The 15,773-nt window shown below is 33.5% G+C and overlaps 1 protein-coding gene across 1 annotated transcript in view; it reads right to left on the reverse strand.

Moving 5' to 3' along the window:
* LOC132910003 (uncharacterized) overlaps positions 1 to 15,773 on the reverse strand; it is a 227,803-nt gene that overhangs the window by 47,822 nt on the left and 164,208 nt on the right. Inside the window, exons 3-4 of the mRNA XM_060965345.1 lie at positions 13,286 to 13,519; positions 11,566 to 12,032 (exon numbers count right to left, since the gene is read on the reverse strand). Of these exons, the coding sequence (XP_060821328.1) occupies positions 11,566 to 12,032; positions 13,286 to 13,519 (701 nt within the window). The remainder of the gene's footprint in view (positions 1 to 11,565; positions 12,033 to 13,285; positions 13,520 to 15,773) is intronic.

Raw genomic sequence — 15,773 nt, forward strand, 5'->3', positions numbered from 1 at the left:
CACGATGCTATAGTTTCTTCGGTTATATTTTTTTGTTGTACCGTAGCACCATGTGTTTCGATGAAAATAAAGGTTCCATAAAGAAGTCGAAAATACATCCTTTCATGGAAGAAAATAACATTCGTTGTACTGTATTTTGAAAATCTTGGAATATTTGAAGAAGAAATAAAATAGAGCAAGTTATAAATACGATTAGCAGTTAAATCAATAACATAACATTTATATTATATACTTTGTGTTTAGATATTTTAATCTTCATTCAGCTTTTATTTTTTTAATTTCTTCTTTGTTTCTTTTTTTTTTTACAAATCTAATTATTACATTATAGAGGGATGGTATGTGCATATATTTACAGTTTTCTATGTGTTTTTCTAATGTGTATTTTATATACACCTTTTTTATCCAAAAATATATATTGTATTTATTCTTTATCCTCTAATCTATATTTATTGGATTTTATATTATTCTTTTTATTTAGCTGTCTTCTTAAAGTTGTAATATCGTGAAATTTCATTACATTAGTAACCATTTTAATGAAACATTTCAATAATCAAACTGTTAATTATTTCGAAGGTGTAAATTTGTCGATAATAAAATCTACATAAAAACAAACAATATATCGAATTTATTACAGCTCTGAGACATATTTGTTAGTCATGAGAAACATCTGTCAATTTTCATCGTTCATCACGAACAATATTGTGCAATAAAATCATCCATGTAAATGTTTTTGCGATGTTGCTTGTATAACCTTTTATTAACACATCGCATTTGTTAATTTATGTATGACATGGTATTGCAACAGCATAATTTCAATTCTGTGCATTCCACGAATTTTGTTCTGCACGTAGCAAACTTGCTTGCATTTGTTCGCGAAGGACATATACGTGAATTCGAATTCATAGCTTTCCCGAATTGGGTTGCCCCAAATTAAATCGAGATACGCTACTTGAACGTAAAATAAAATGTATATTTTACAAATACACCTATACTCAAGAAAATCGATCAACTTGGTTTATGCGAATTTCTAGCTTTAGAACTTAGCGTTAATTACTTCCTTATTACGTAATCAATGTGGTAGTAAGGACAATTAAATGTTCCATTGGTTTTGCTGAAATATGAATTTCTACCTTCATGTATATTATTTAATTAAATTACTGTGTAATAGTCAAACTAATGCAAACTCGTCTTTTTATTAACATTTATTTTTTTAAATTAATATTTATATTTATATTATAATGGTAGGTTTTAGATTTTACGATATACCACAAGATACAAAAGCATATAGAAGCTTTCGATGAATATTAATAAATCTTCACGCTTGGTCTACGTATATGTATAATAGTTAAATTAATGTAAACACCTCTTTTTATTAACATTTATTTTGTTTAATTAATATTAGAAATTTCAAACCTATGGTAGGTTTTAGATTTTACGATATACCACAAGATACAAAAGCATATAGAAGCTTTCGATGAATATTAATAAATCTTCACGCTTGGTCTATGTATATGTATAATAGTTAAATTAATGTAAACACCTCTTTTTATTAACATTTATTTTTTTTAATTAATATTAGAAATTTCAAACCTATGGTAGGTTTTAGATTTTATGATATACCACAAGATACAAAAGCATATAGAAGCTTTCGATGAACATTAATAAATCTTCACGCTTGGTCTATATATATGAACGAAACAATTAACCTTTAGCTAATGTTATTACATTTAATTGATTTCTTTCGTGTAACCATATTATAATATTTCGAATAGACACGTAAAATATGTTTATTATTTCTGTGGAAAATGTTCACTTCTGCTATTTCTATCGTTTATTAAATTTCACTTCACTATCATCGGTTAATCCCATTAAACCAATATCACTAATATCAAAACCTGTACAATTTACTAAATATATTTGACGTAAATTTTAAGTATCACTTATTAACGTACAGACAATGTATTTTCTATTTTGAAACAAAAAAAAAAAAAAGAAAAAAGAATGAAGGAGAAAATTTATACAAACAGAACGTCATGTGAAGGGCATACGAGGGGAACGTGTTGCCTCCTCGTAACACTGTCAAAGAGATTTCAAAAAAGTGAACGAGCCTCTCGCGAATTACGATTACGAGGCAGATGAAAAGGTTTCCAGAACGTGAAGTGGACTCTCGTGTTAGCTTTGAGAATCGTTGTTCGAGGTAGAACCAACGATGCTCAGTGATGCAGCGGTAATAACTGACCCGAGAAACTTGGACGTTAAACGTTCTATGTCGACGTGCTGTTGAATCGTCAAGCCGAGGTACTAAATGTATTTCTGCTTGTCCTTCGCTTTCTGAGGAACGTTTCCAGTGATTAGTGATACTACCTAATGCCTCGTCTTGTGACAATCGTAGCAACTACGCTGTGATGTTTCACCGAATACAATTTCACGAACGATTGGAAACGTTCATGGTAAGTACCTTTGAGATTACGTGCAATCATCACAGCTTACACTTGATATCTTCTTTTTTTACAAATTTCTTTCATTCGATCGAGTGCAGTGTATTCAATTTAAAAAATGTACCATTGATTTGACGATTAATGTAAGAATTAGTAATAACAAAAATAACAAAATGATAAAGAATAAATTCATTGAATTGAATTTAATATAAAAGATAAATGGGATTAACGATGTACTTAATGTTTAGTAATAATAATAAGCTAAGTAATGATACGCGGAGATTTCATTTTTTTCTCAGATCTGGTGACAAGATTTACGTTTTTTTTTTTTTTTTATTATTATTTAGCGGTGAACGAAAATTAATATCTTGCTCACGTCTTTTTCGAATAACTTGCCCGTTTCGTCGCTCGCATAATATGTCACGTAAATTTTCCTCGTGGAACGATCTTGTAACGTTCGCGTAGAATATAATAAAAACTTTACTGCCTTCCATAAACCGTCACGGAACATCGTTGAAAGAATTAAACGACTTCTTCTTCCTTTTTCGAAAAAGAAGAATCTAATCCTCTAGATGAATGTATACGGTTTTAGAAAGTCATTTCCTTACGATCCCCTTTCCTTTTACTTTCCTATAATTCTATATTGTTCCTGATCAGTACCACCATATACATAATATGCAATACATAAAGTAGAATGACGAGAAGATTGTAATCCTCGGACGAGTCTATCAATCAATTCACGTTCAAGATTCACGTAATTCATAAATGTTCATGAGAAAAACGAACGGAAAAATGAACAAAATACATGCTCAGTTCTCGGATAAGAAGTACGAAATTTCGAAAATCAAAAGCATCGAGAGGATTTCAAAAAGTCGTCATATGTTTACACATGACTATAACGATGTGTAGTAAACGCGTTTCGTAATCTCCGAAACGATCAATCAAGCTCTTCTGTTCGTTATTTAATACAAACGTTGTTTCCTCCCGTTGATTCCCCGAACAAAGGAATATTTTTCGTAGCGACGAACTGGCACAGTTAGAAAATAACAGATGGAAATAATTTGGTGAAGTTGTCAACGTTAGTCGATAAGCGGCTCTTTTCGAATGCATGAGATTGAAATTGAAAATATGTAGATTTCGAACTTCGCTTTACAGACATATCCATACGAGATGCAAACAACGACACGTACTCGACTGGTTATTGATCAAATTGCCTGGAAATTGTCGAGAACGGTGGTAAATACTGCATTAGTTATTCAAAACTCTTTCACGCCCGATATGTAATCTCGTGAATCCGATTCGCTTGTCCTTTTTTCCCCATTTTTGCCCACGCTTTGATCCAACGATTAATTACTGTCAACTTTTAGCCCGTTTTTTTTGCCAAGCTGAAGCGCTCGCTGTAGAAACCAGAAGAGCCAGCCAGCCAGCTTGTTTTAATATTCAAAGAGGAATAATAGTAAGAATACTTGTATTCTTTGGGTGATCTGTATTCAATGGGCGACGTTGTTGGATATTCTTATTAAGTAAACGCTAACGTAATGGTTTCTTCTTAGCATTGTTAAGAGAAAAATTATATTTGAGAATAAAACGGAGTAAATACAGGAAATAATATATAAGATACATATTTATCCAGAGAATTGTGTAATGAATGTTTTGAATAAATATGAGTAATTCTACGTAGAGGTTATTCGTTAGTTTCGAAATTTCTAATGCACTTCTATCTTTCTTAACGTACAAGATTCTTCCAAATGTGTTTTCTCGAAACGTACTAAACATTCTGTCTTGCTCGAATAGTGACCTACTTGAAAGATAGCCCGAAGCAAGTTCGCTTGCACCGCTTATCGAGGACAATTGTATTAGAATCCTTCGTTTCATATTCTCTTTCTTAAATGTTCTCCATACTTTCGCACAACTTATCGATGCATTCATCTTAACCTTATAAGCATTCGCAAGATAAATCGTATCGCTATCGTGTTATGAAGAACATACAGCGATACAAAGAACAGTTCCACTTCTTTTTGTTTTATTTGCAGTAATTTCCGAGGTTGGTGAAAATTTCAATAAAATTAAAATATACATTTGTTAAGATGATTAAGAAATTGTATACAAAAAGGAAAGCAGAAGGTTGAAAGAGAAATATTATAGGAGAAAATGGAAGAAATCGAAAGAAAGCCAGAGAAAGCGAGAGAAATGAAAGAAGAACAAAAGAAGAGGGAAGAAATTGGAAGAAACTGGAACAGATCGAAAGAAACCGTAAAAAAATTGTAAGAAATCTTAAGAAAACGTAAGGAATCTGAGAAACATCGAAACCAGCAAAAACGAATCCCAGAACGAGAAGAAATTAAGAGAACAAAAAATTACCAAAAGATAGCTCGACAGATGAAAAATATGTACATAAAAATAATTGAAAGTACCGTAATTCTGCCAGCAAACTCTTCCAACTCGCTAACTCCTTACTTCAGCGGTAATTGCAACTTTATATCAAAGCGCGCAAGAAGATTATTTACCCTCAACGATCAACGATCATCCGAAACAAGCGGGAATGTGCAACGCTTTCTTCGAAAGCTGCTCTTGTCCGTGTTTCGTTGCTTGATACCGACGACTATGTGCATGACGGATCACAGGCGGTCCTCGATGACCTGTTATAAGCGTTCGCGTAGAATTATCGCTTTTCGAGATTCCACGCGATACGACGAAATTTATGACTGGCCGGTTGATTTATTTCTTTGCAAATTGCGATCAATAACGTTGCTGGGTTGTATCAACTGTGAGGACAAGATCGCTCGTTAAAGCACGCTTTCAATTACGGAATACACATTTACCGGGCATAATATTAGTCGCCGCGGGATAAAGGGGAAAAGGTTGCGCGAGTATTTGTTCCTTCGCGCGGATACTCGTTGCTTCTCGGTTGCATTTTGATGCATTTTCACCGATAATTTATAACTTTATAACAGAGCCAGGCCATGTGTGATTAATGATCGCCTACATAGCTGAACGTACAACAGATAGAAAGGATTTCTCGTTATAATACATGTTATAATTTCGCTCGATTTTTCTTCGTTTCATACACGAATGCGTTGTGCGTGTAGAGTGGCCACTCGGCTAAGGAACGTGCAATTATATCTTTGCTCTTAACAATTTTCACGGATGAATTTATCAAACCCAACAAAAGGGTAATTAGTTTTTTGGCTTTTAGAGAAAAGTAACGTACACACGTGACATCATTCGATGTGAAGGTTGGTTATCTGCGAAAGGGTTTCCCGTGAAAATGGAATCATGTTTCAGTTAGAGAAAACAGAGCTATTTTGTTAGAAGACTAAATTTGTTAGTCTAAACAGAAAAAGCATGTTTTTCAAGGAATCTGTTTGAAATAGGAAATTAATAGTTTCGTTGGCTCAGCTATGAGAATATCTTTTCCCCTTTATAATAGTTCAGCAATATGAATTTCCAAAATGTTTGGAATCACGTTGATATTAAAGGAGATTACAGATATCATTGTTTCGTTGTAAGAGCGACGTATGTAGGAAAAGTATGTTTTTCAGGGAACCTGTTTCAAGTAGGCAATTATTAATAATTGTTTCGTTTAGCGATAATGATCGCCAGATTGTATCGTTCTTATTAAAAGCTAGGATTAGTTTGTGCTGACTTGTAGTTTCACGATCATAGAAGATTTCGATTAAAAAGTTATCCGGTTAACACATTGAACGACTTAAAAAATGAATTCTTCGTTCTATATATATATACACAATTACCTTCGTTTCAGATATTAAAACCTAAACTACAGCAAAGTTTCTGAATCGCTGCTAAATTTTCTCCGCTTTCTAGAACTTCAGTCGTTCTAAAATTACTATCGAATTGTTGCTGCGCGTAGTAACTCGCATGGCGATCTAGTTGAAAGTTGTCATTGCTACGAATGGTTTGGCGACGCTCAACTTGCAGAATCAAAGTTCCAAGGGTGTATTTATCCGTCACACAGGCGCGCACAGATTGCTTGTGTTTTCTCACAAGCTCGTGGTAAACAACAACGGCGACAGGCGAATAAAGTTGGCGGGAAGCTGGGTAAAGTTTGAAGCAAGATTGGAGGGAGACCGGCACTGTAAACAGGGGAATACAGGTGTCCCCGTTTCCATAACGTTCGATTTCCGGATTGTTATCAGCCGTGGGAAGTTTTGCGTATGCACGGTCCGCGCCTCGATATATTTCCCGCAAGCCTGTTATGTCAACGCCATGCTACACCACCACCCACTTAGCCGCCTACACTTCAATCTCTACCTGCGTTGTTTAGAGCATACAAAATGAGATATCAGATGCGGGAGAAACGTCTTTGCGCCACGGTACAAAACTGTTCAAACGTTGGAACTAATTGGAAATTTATTTATGAAATTTATACTTAACGTGCCAATCTTACCCATTGCTCAAAAATTTTCTGTAATTTCTTGCTTTTCTCTTGAGAGATATACTGCACGTTTCACGAGTTATAACACGTAACTATCCATCGCAGAAAATATCAGAAATCAGAGAAGAATAACACAAAGACGACAATAGAATTCCTCAAACAAACTAGTCTAATAAATAAAATCTGAAATATCGAAGGTGTCGCTAATAACAACGAACAATAACACTAAACTTACAAAAAGAAATATTAATTTGGAACATATCCGTGCTAAAACTATATTTCTTTAGAGCTCATCAAAATATACATTTGGATAAACATTTGCAGTTTATTTATCAGGGACTCTAAGGATTATTATCTAACTCGTGACAGTAAACGAATTTATTGATCGTGTTATTGACAATTGTTCTTGAAAAATTAATGTCGCTGATCGTATTTCTAATTGTGTCGTTCCCCTAAAAAAAAAAAAAACCAACGATATCTATAATTTTTCTTTTTATTCAAACATGATTGGAATTTCAAGCTTCTATTTAGGTTACATTTCTTTATTTGTATTCACAGAAATATTTCTAAATGTCCACGTGCAATGATGAGCGAGACTAATTCTAATATCCAAAGAACGAGAAAGAAAGCCGATGGGATAAAATCCGAGCAAATTCTCGCGAGCTAAACGTTATTGCGCTTTCAAACGGGTAAAGTATCTGCCTCCATTGGAAACAGATTACCGATGAAAAATTGAAGATGGATAGCCACGAGGTCGTTGAAAGAGGGAGAAAGGCATAGAGCGTTGGTGGTCGCATTCATTTGAACTGGCACGTTGCTATCCGCGACAAAGAGCTTTGAATTTGACGCGCACTTCGCCGTCTATCAGCGACAAAGGACTCCCAGAAGATACCTGGCGCGTCTTATCCGTGAAATTCACCCGACAAAAGTGTGTCAAGCTTGGTCCCTCCCTTCATCCTTACTCCGACCATTGTGTTTCTACCTTTATTCCACTTAATGCGACGCAGGATAGACGATAAAATGCCCGCGAGTGCTGGAAAATGATAGAACTAAGGAGTCAGCAACCGTTGGATGGAGAAGAAAAAACCGACAGGGAGATGTAAAGGGATTCTTCCAAAAGATGATTTTGATGCAATGAAATTTACTATTGTAGATAGATATACACCGTGAGGCAAAAGTGGTTTCGCATATAAACAAAATTAAAGAGATTTTTGGATAGGGAACATCATTCGATACTCAACAGGCTAAGAATACGTCATATAAACTTCGCTCATGTTCACGTAATCGCGAAAAAGAAGTGTAACATTTGCTGCATAAGAATCACTGTAGAACATCTACCAATTGAGTGAGCAAAATTTCAAAAAGAAAGGCAACAACATAACATTCCATGCAATCCTAAGACCATCCTAAAATATGAAAAAAGAAATAAAACGGTTCTTACAGTTTCTAAAAGACAAACCTTCTTCAGTTAATCTAAGAGGTTTATTTAATTTTCATCTGAACTTGATATACTGTTCATATCGTTTGACAAGTTGATTGTTCTTCTCACAATATCGTAGTTTTTACACTTCGGTAAGAACTGTGCTTAATGGGAGTTGGTTCATCGGATTTTTCACGCATTGTCGAATGCTGAGATTTTATGACTCAAAATAAGACGAAAATGAAGAATAGCAAAATTGCGTCGAAGATTTTATCTTCGAGGCTATCGTGGCTAAAAGTTTGTCAGTTACACGTGTATTTGACAATTTTCGATTATGCTCTATAATTTCTAATTCTTGATTAGATAGGAGCGCACAATTGGCAGAAGGTTGTTTTGTACGCAAAAAAAGCGAGATAAAATTTTTTCACTTAGTCTCTTCTAGCAAAATTAAGTTCGAAAATTTGTGGAGTACGCCAATTAATTACGCTTAATTAAAAGTATATAAACTCACAAGGTGTGTCATCTACACCTGCTAGTTGTACTCGTTAAACGGTAGCTGGTAGAAAAATCAGCGAACGTATGGTGGTGATTGAACATGGATTTCAATCGTGTTAGCAGAAAATGTTCCTGGAAACTTTAATGAGTTGGGAATCGTGTTTACTGCGAATATGACTATAATGACAGAAGTAAATTCGAGAAAGAGGTGATTATTACCTGGTGATTCGAGGTGTAAATGGTTTTATGACGGAGATTGATCTGTTAGGTTATTTACAAAGCTTTTGAGTATTTGACATTTCAGTTAACGTAAAACATGTATACTGTTTTGCTAATTTAAATTTGACGATTAATTTACATGAGATCCTACTAATTATTTTAACTCTGTTTCCTGCTAGAACTCATTGTGTAATATAAAATACATTTATTATTAGACAAATTTTATGAATTATTAAGTTTTCTTTAATAATAAATCTCGGAGTTCCATGGACAATCAAATGACAGTAATAAAATGATTACTTTATAAGAAAATATAATTAAAATAATTGAAATAATGAAAGGGTACGTTTTGATAGGACATAAAAATGTTTGTAAATTATTTATTCTTGTAATAATTATGTTCCAGGAAAGATACGTAGTTTTTAAATCAGCTACCACCGATATCTAAATTATTTAATCTCTTACTATCAACAGAAATTTTCTAAAAGACAGTTCCCTTCCTAAGAAGATGAAACTCATCCTCTACATTCATTCATCTTTCCCTCATCTGCGGTAATACTTCAAAATACATAAAACACCGAGAATAAAATTCCGATAATGCGACATTATTCTTCATTTGCACGTTGCCATTACGTCAACCGTCGATTACGAATCAGAGAAGAAAAATGGGGGATGATACACGCGTTGGAATTAGAAAACGATATGGAAGGCGGGAGGGAGAGAAGGGAGGGAAAAAAGTGACGGGAAGAGGGATTCAGCAAACAGATTGGAAAGCCAACAAAGTTATCGAACAACGGTAAAGGGAAGCCTGCCAATGGGAAAGGGGATGAAAGAAGTTTCACGAAAAGAAGTCGAATAATACTATGAATAGAAGAAAACCGGGGCAAAGGCGAAGGAAGGAAAATTACAGAGTGATCTCGAGGAGAGATAAGGAATTATTTGAAAGATACGTAAAAATGAATGCTGAAACGTAAGTGGAGAAAAGTAGTAAAGGGGGTGGATACATCGTAACGAAACGATATTAAAGGCAGCTTGGATTGAGTGGCGTGGAAAAGGAAAAGAACAACGAAGAAACCAAATAATCATGGTGGGTGGCGAGGAAAGAGGGAGAAAAAGGAGAAACGAAACAGAGCGGAAGAAGTTTTGAAACGATTAGTACGGAAGAAATCGCAAACGGTGTACGAGATAAATTTCACAAGGAAAAGAATATCGAGAGAAAACTAGAGTAATAAACGTAGAAATACCTTTGCGTTTAGTACTTCGAATGTTGCTCGTTTCGTTTACAGCTTAGACATTGCAACGAACGTGAACTACTTTGTTCCAATCGTGGAATTATAATTTCTACCTCGAATTCTAATTGTGATTGAATGGCCGATTTTCATAGAAACCTCTGCTACTTTCGTAGTAAAATTAAATATAACGCATCATTGTGTTATAAATTGTCTGATAATTTACAAATTTCAATTTTAATATATCATCGATTAATTTTATTAAAATCTTATAAAATGTTAGAGAAAAGTAGGCGATATTTGTATCCCAGATATTAAGACGATGAAGAAAATTCATGCATAAGGATGTTGTCTGAGTTTTATTTTTCAAGCTATAAACAATTCCATTTGTAGAAATACAACGAATAATTTATATTCAACGGTTCCACTTTTTCCTAACATTTGGTACATTTATAAAGAATTTTAAAATAATTCGTCTGTTCACTAATGAATCTAATTAAAGTTTCTTGACATTGAAAAGCGTATATGATATATTCTGCATATATTCCTTTTATTTCAAAACTATTTATCATCGAAATGTATCAAAAAATTTTCGCCCTATATTTTATACATTCAGTTATATTATATTCAGTACCTCGTATTTTATTTACATTTTAAAACATGACACTGATTTACGAAATGAAGATTTTATTCGTCGAACATTTCCAACACGGATCGCACGAAAGAGAATAAGCCTGTTAATTTACATAGATTACCTTATTTTATTTATAATTAAATATCTTTATCTGATTGAATATTTTTGAGCTTTCAACTGCCCATTAAAATTTTATCGAAATTAAAACGTAACTCATCCGGCGTAAGTGTCAGTGCTCGCGATTTGATTCCACTGTCAGTATACACACGAAACACCACCTTAAAGTATACTCCTGTGTGTAGAAGTATTTTGATACTTGGTATATTTAAGTGCGTTCTAATTACAAGATGAAGTTGATATTTATTAATCGCTTGTGTTAGGAAAAACTAAATTATAATATGTTTCGAAGATTTTCGTATAGAAATACAATCTATTTATTTCTTATACATTTCAATCCCTTGTTTTGCTATTTCTTAAGTAGCTGATTCACCATAGCGCTGATAGCTTTAGTAGCTATACGCTATACACTTTCAAATAGCACCCTACTAATTTATCAATCAATATCAATAGTTAAATCAAGCCTATCATCTCTATCACAAACGTGACTCGACATTATATAAAACAGTAATTCGATAAAGAATTATATTTAAATTAAACATCCGGCAACCTATAGACGCGAGTGTACGAAACTACAGCATGCACTGAAAAGACAATAAATGGAAAATGTAACTCACCAGGCGTTATATTTGGGAACGGCTGTCCAGGCAACGAGGGCGGATGTTCGTCCTCGGGTGACCGTTCGGACGCGTAACCTTGATCCTGCGGTTCCCCGCCAGCCAGTTTGCTCAACTTCAAATCGATGCACTTGCTAAACTGTTGTCGATGCCTGACCAACTCGCAATCAGGCTTATGCACGATCTGCATCAGTAGATCGTTATCTGTGGCGTCAGGGATGCGCGGCTGCGAGGTCGAAGAGTTCGTATCTGACGCCTTCCCGCCGTTTCTACTTTCCTGCTTCCGTTTCGGCAGCGTGCCCACCAAATCGAGATCCGAATTTCGGTGACATCTGTCCTCCAGGGACGTGTCCCGAGTATACCTTCTTGTCGAATCGCCAGATACCGTGTCGACGCTACGATTTCTTCTCACAGAGTCGAAATTTCCATGGCGACACCTCACCAGGTCAAGGTCACTCTGCTGGTACCTGTAACAATTATAGGATTTTTTAATCTTTTAAATGACATGGAAACTTCCTTGACGATCGGTTCTGTCGTGCTTTCTTCCATTTGCTTTATTCGGCTTACTCTTAGTTTTCCATTGGTTTAATTTTTAACTTTTCCGAATAAGATAGAACATTCGTTAGATTAGTATAATAAGTGGATTACGGATTATTAATGCAAATTCACGCTTCCATAGAGACGCATGAAGGAACAGAAGCTAAGGAGAAATTTGTTTTACCTAATGAATATAAAATAGGTGTTAAACCTTGCATAGTTGTGTATAATTTTGCAAGGCCGGATATTTGTTATAGAATTAGTATAATAGAAAATTGATTTTTCAGAATGAGTAACTCGTACAGTATCGTAGTGTCAATTGTGTAAAAAATTCTCGAAAAACGAAAAATGAAGTAGTATTTCGTATGTTTCTAAAGAGCTCTCTGAAGATCCTCTTGTATTTAATGTTCATGTTTAATAAGGAAGTAACATAAATACGATAGTTTATGTTTAAATACGTTTGCGCGTAAGAAGATAATCTCCCAGATCAAATGAGATAAAATTTCGTTAAAAGATTTATTATCTAAGTTTCCTGTCGTTCCATGAAACTTTCGAAAAATCGGTCAGTTTTTACGGAAATGCTAGGAAGCAGATACCTTGCTATTTGCATTCGTTTATACACGTTGTTGCAATATTCGTCTAGTTGCTGAGTTATTATGCAAATTGCGTAAATGCTGCAATTTTGCCATTGCGAGTCCGCGATACCACTTTTACGTAATATCTGCCATTTTAATATGATTTTAGTTGCAATGAAAAATGGAACCAAAATGTGTTTCTTTAATTGTAGAATTTTAAATAGTATCATTACATTTATTCAACATTCCCACATAAATTTCTTCCTTTAATTAACTCTACACGCAACTGTAATATACTAGAACTAGCGTAACCACATAAATATTACTTTTGATACATCATACAATACACTATAAGAAATCCTAATTGCTCCTTTTCGACAACTATAGTAAAACCTAGTCATATATTTTTAAATTCGCTAAAGTACTCTACGAGACAGGTGCCGTAGCGTATGCAACAAATTCCAGCTCGTTTCAACTGCACTCAACTTTTAATATTTCGCTGGCAATATTCTTCGATAATCGGCACAGATATTTTGCTCTAAATTTGATCTATATGCGTATACCATTACTGCTAAGGAAATCGTGTGCAAAAGTGAGTGATGGCATACCTCCAAGGATCATTTTCATCGAGAGAGTCTTGCGATCGATGTTTCACGAGATCTAGAGTTCCAGTTGGTCCACCGTCTGAAAAATGTACGCCCAACGATCGTTTCTTGTGTGGCAGAGTTCCACCAAGATTCCCGGTGATAGTATCCGTCATTACGTTATTATTTTCCTTTGGATCGTCGTCCAGCACGTCCTTGTCATCTAGATGATTGGGCAACGAGCCACAGAATTTATATCTGCAAAGAAGCGTTACTTGTTCTGAATGTCTCGCGAAAAAGGCATAAGATGGCTCAAACGTCAATCTAAATTTTCATGAAATAAAATACGCCAATTTAAAAATTTAACGTTAATTTAAAATAAGACTCGAATGATAACAAAGATGATGAAATAACGAAATTGGAATTTTATTAACATTTTCATGCAAAAGTAATAATGCGTATATCGTGATGTATAAAAGTAGGAAGATCTTTGTTATTATATTTTTAAATTATTATTATCAAAAGTTACCTTGTGTTTTATTTGAAAATTGTATGCTGCGGTTAGCAATTAAGAATGCTGGTAATTCAGAGAATTAAAAATGAAAACAAATAAATGAGAATTCGTATAATCAAATAATTAAAATAAACGAAGATTGCGGTAATTAAAATTTAATTCTTCTACTGTACATATATGAAATTAGAAATTTAGTTTCCAGGTGCAGATTTTATTTATCAAAATAAATGAAATAATATTAAAAAATTTTCCTTCATTTACGCGAATACAGCTATTACTTTAATTATCTTTATTTTATAATTTTTACTTGAAATATCCTGTCATTTTACAGAAATATTTATCTCTGTAATATTCATCTCTATAGTATTACATTTTGCATGTAAATGTTATTTCCTCGTGGGACTCCCGGATATTAGAGATATTATATTGAACATATTTTTTAATCTAGAAATATTCGGTAATACGCTTTGATAATACTAATAACATATTTCAATATCGTATTATTTTTAATACATTTTATCACATATATATCGTGTCCTATATTGCATCATATTACAAATATAGTTCACGTTCTTTATGTGAGACATGAAATAACCAATTACCCAACTCAAACAATGATATTTAACCTGAGACTAAACAAGAAAAGCATATGTTGCAGGAAAACGCATTGTCGATGTTTGCATAATTCACATAGTTCGCTGTTTGTTCACTTTCCTGAGTTAGACGGTACGTGTACATACGAGATTTGTTCTAACATACAGTGGGAATAACGGAGACTCGATTCGACGACAAAGCTATACTTTTTTCTTTTCCATAAGAAAAAATCTACAACAAAATATTATCGTTCAATAGAGCAATTCCTAATTGGTTAAAAATATTTATCACTTTTTTGTATTTCTAATTTAATTACAATGAGTAACAGAAGTTTTGTTTCTTCTAAAGTTCTTCCTATATTTGAATTAATAATTTAACAAATAGTAGTTTAAGACTATTGATTTTAATAATAACATTACAATATTTCTATCTCATATTAATTGATCGATTAATTCTAATGTGAATTTCCGATAAAGGAAGCTACAGAAAATCTTTAATGTCTGCGTTTTACAGTATTTTTCGCAGAACAATAAAAGTTCGAATATTTATGAAAGAGAATGAGAAGTTTTATTACATATTCATTGTTCTGCGTTAATTAAATTTTGTCAATTTTATGAAAATTTCATCCTATTACGACACAAAGTCGTATCCATTTATGCATAAAGACATTCCCACTTTAAAATTAATTTTAAACTGTATCAACGCGCAAAATACCGACGACCATAACGTCATTATTTTTTATTCTCCATAAGTATTAAATTTCAATTTCCATTTGTCTGTAAAACAGAGTAACTCATAAACATACCGTCAAATGTCACGCGATAAATTTCTGACATTATCGCCACTCTATTTGTATTAACAGTTCATAATCTTGACAAGCGACATATAAAGCACGTGGCTGTCACATGCTATCAGATATAGTCGTAACACGGGTGTGTCATATTTGCATTAATGCAAAACGATTATTTTTGTAAATGGAGTAGAACCATCGTTGTTCGAATTAATTAAAGTGAAGATCAAAGATAAGCAAGGAATCGTTTCTTTTCTAGTGGTATAATCAATAAGTGATAATATCAATAAGATCATTGGTTGTCTATGCACCTCGTTATAATTGACAAATAGCGCTAATCTTTAGTACGTTTAATATTAATTAAAACAGTAGCTAACAATAACGAAGGATAAATTGTAATATAATTGTAATGTACTACACCTGCATATAACATTTTTCCTAAACTATCATTTTTACAATTTGTCATAATATTCCTTCTATTCTAACTAAAACTTGTCCATCATCGAATAATTAACTTCTAAAATTTAATACCATTACGGTAACTAATAGTGCAATAGATAACAATAGCAAAGAAGGTACAATATAATTGTTATATGTTACACTTGTATTTAGCG

Source organism: Bombus pascuorum, chromosome 8, assembly GCF_905332965.1.
Source record: "Bombus pascuorum chromosome 8, iyBomPasc1.1, whole genome shotgun sequence".
Lineage (NCBI taxonomy): Eukaryota > Metazoa > Arthropoda > Insecta > Hymenoptera > Apidae > Bombus > Bombus pascuorum.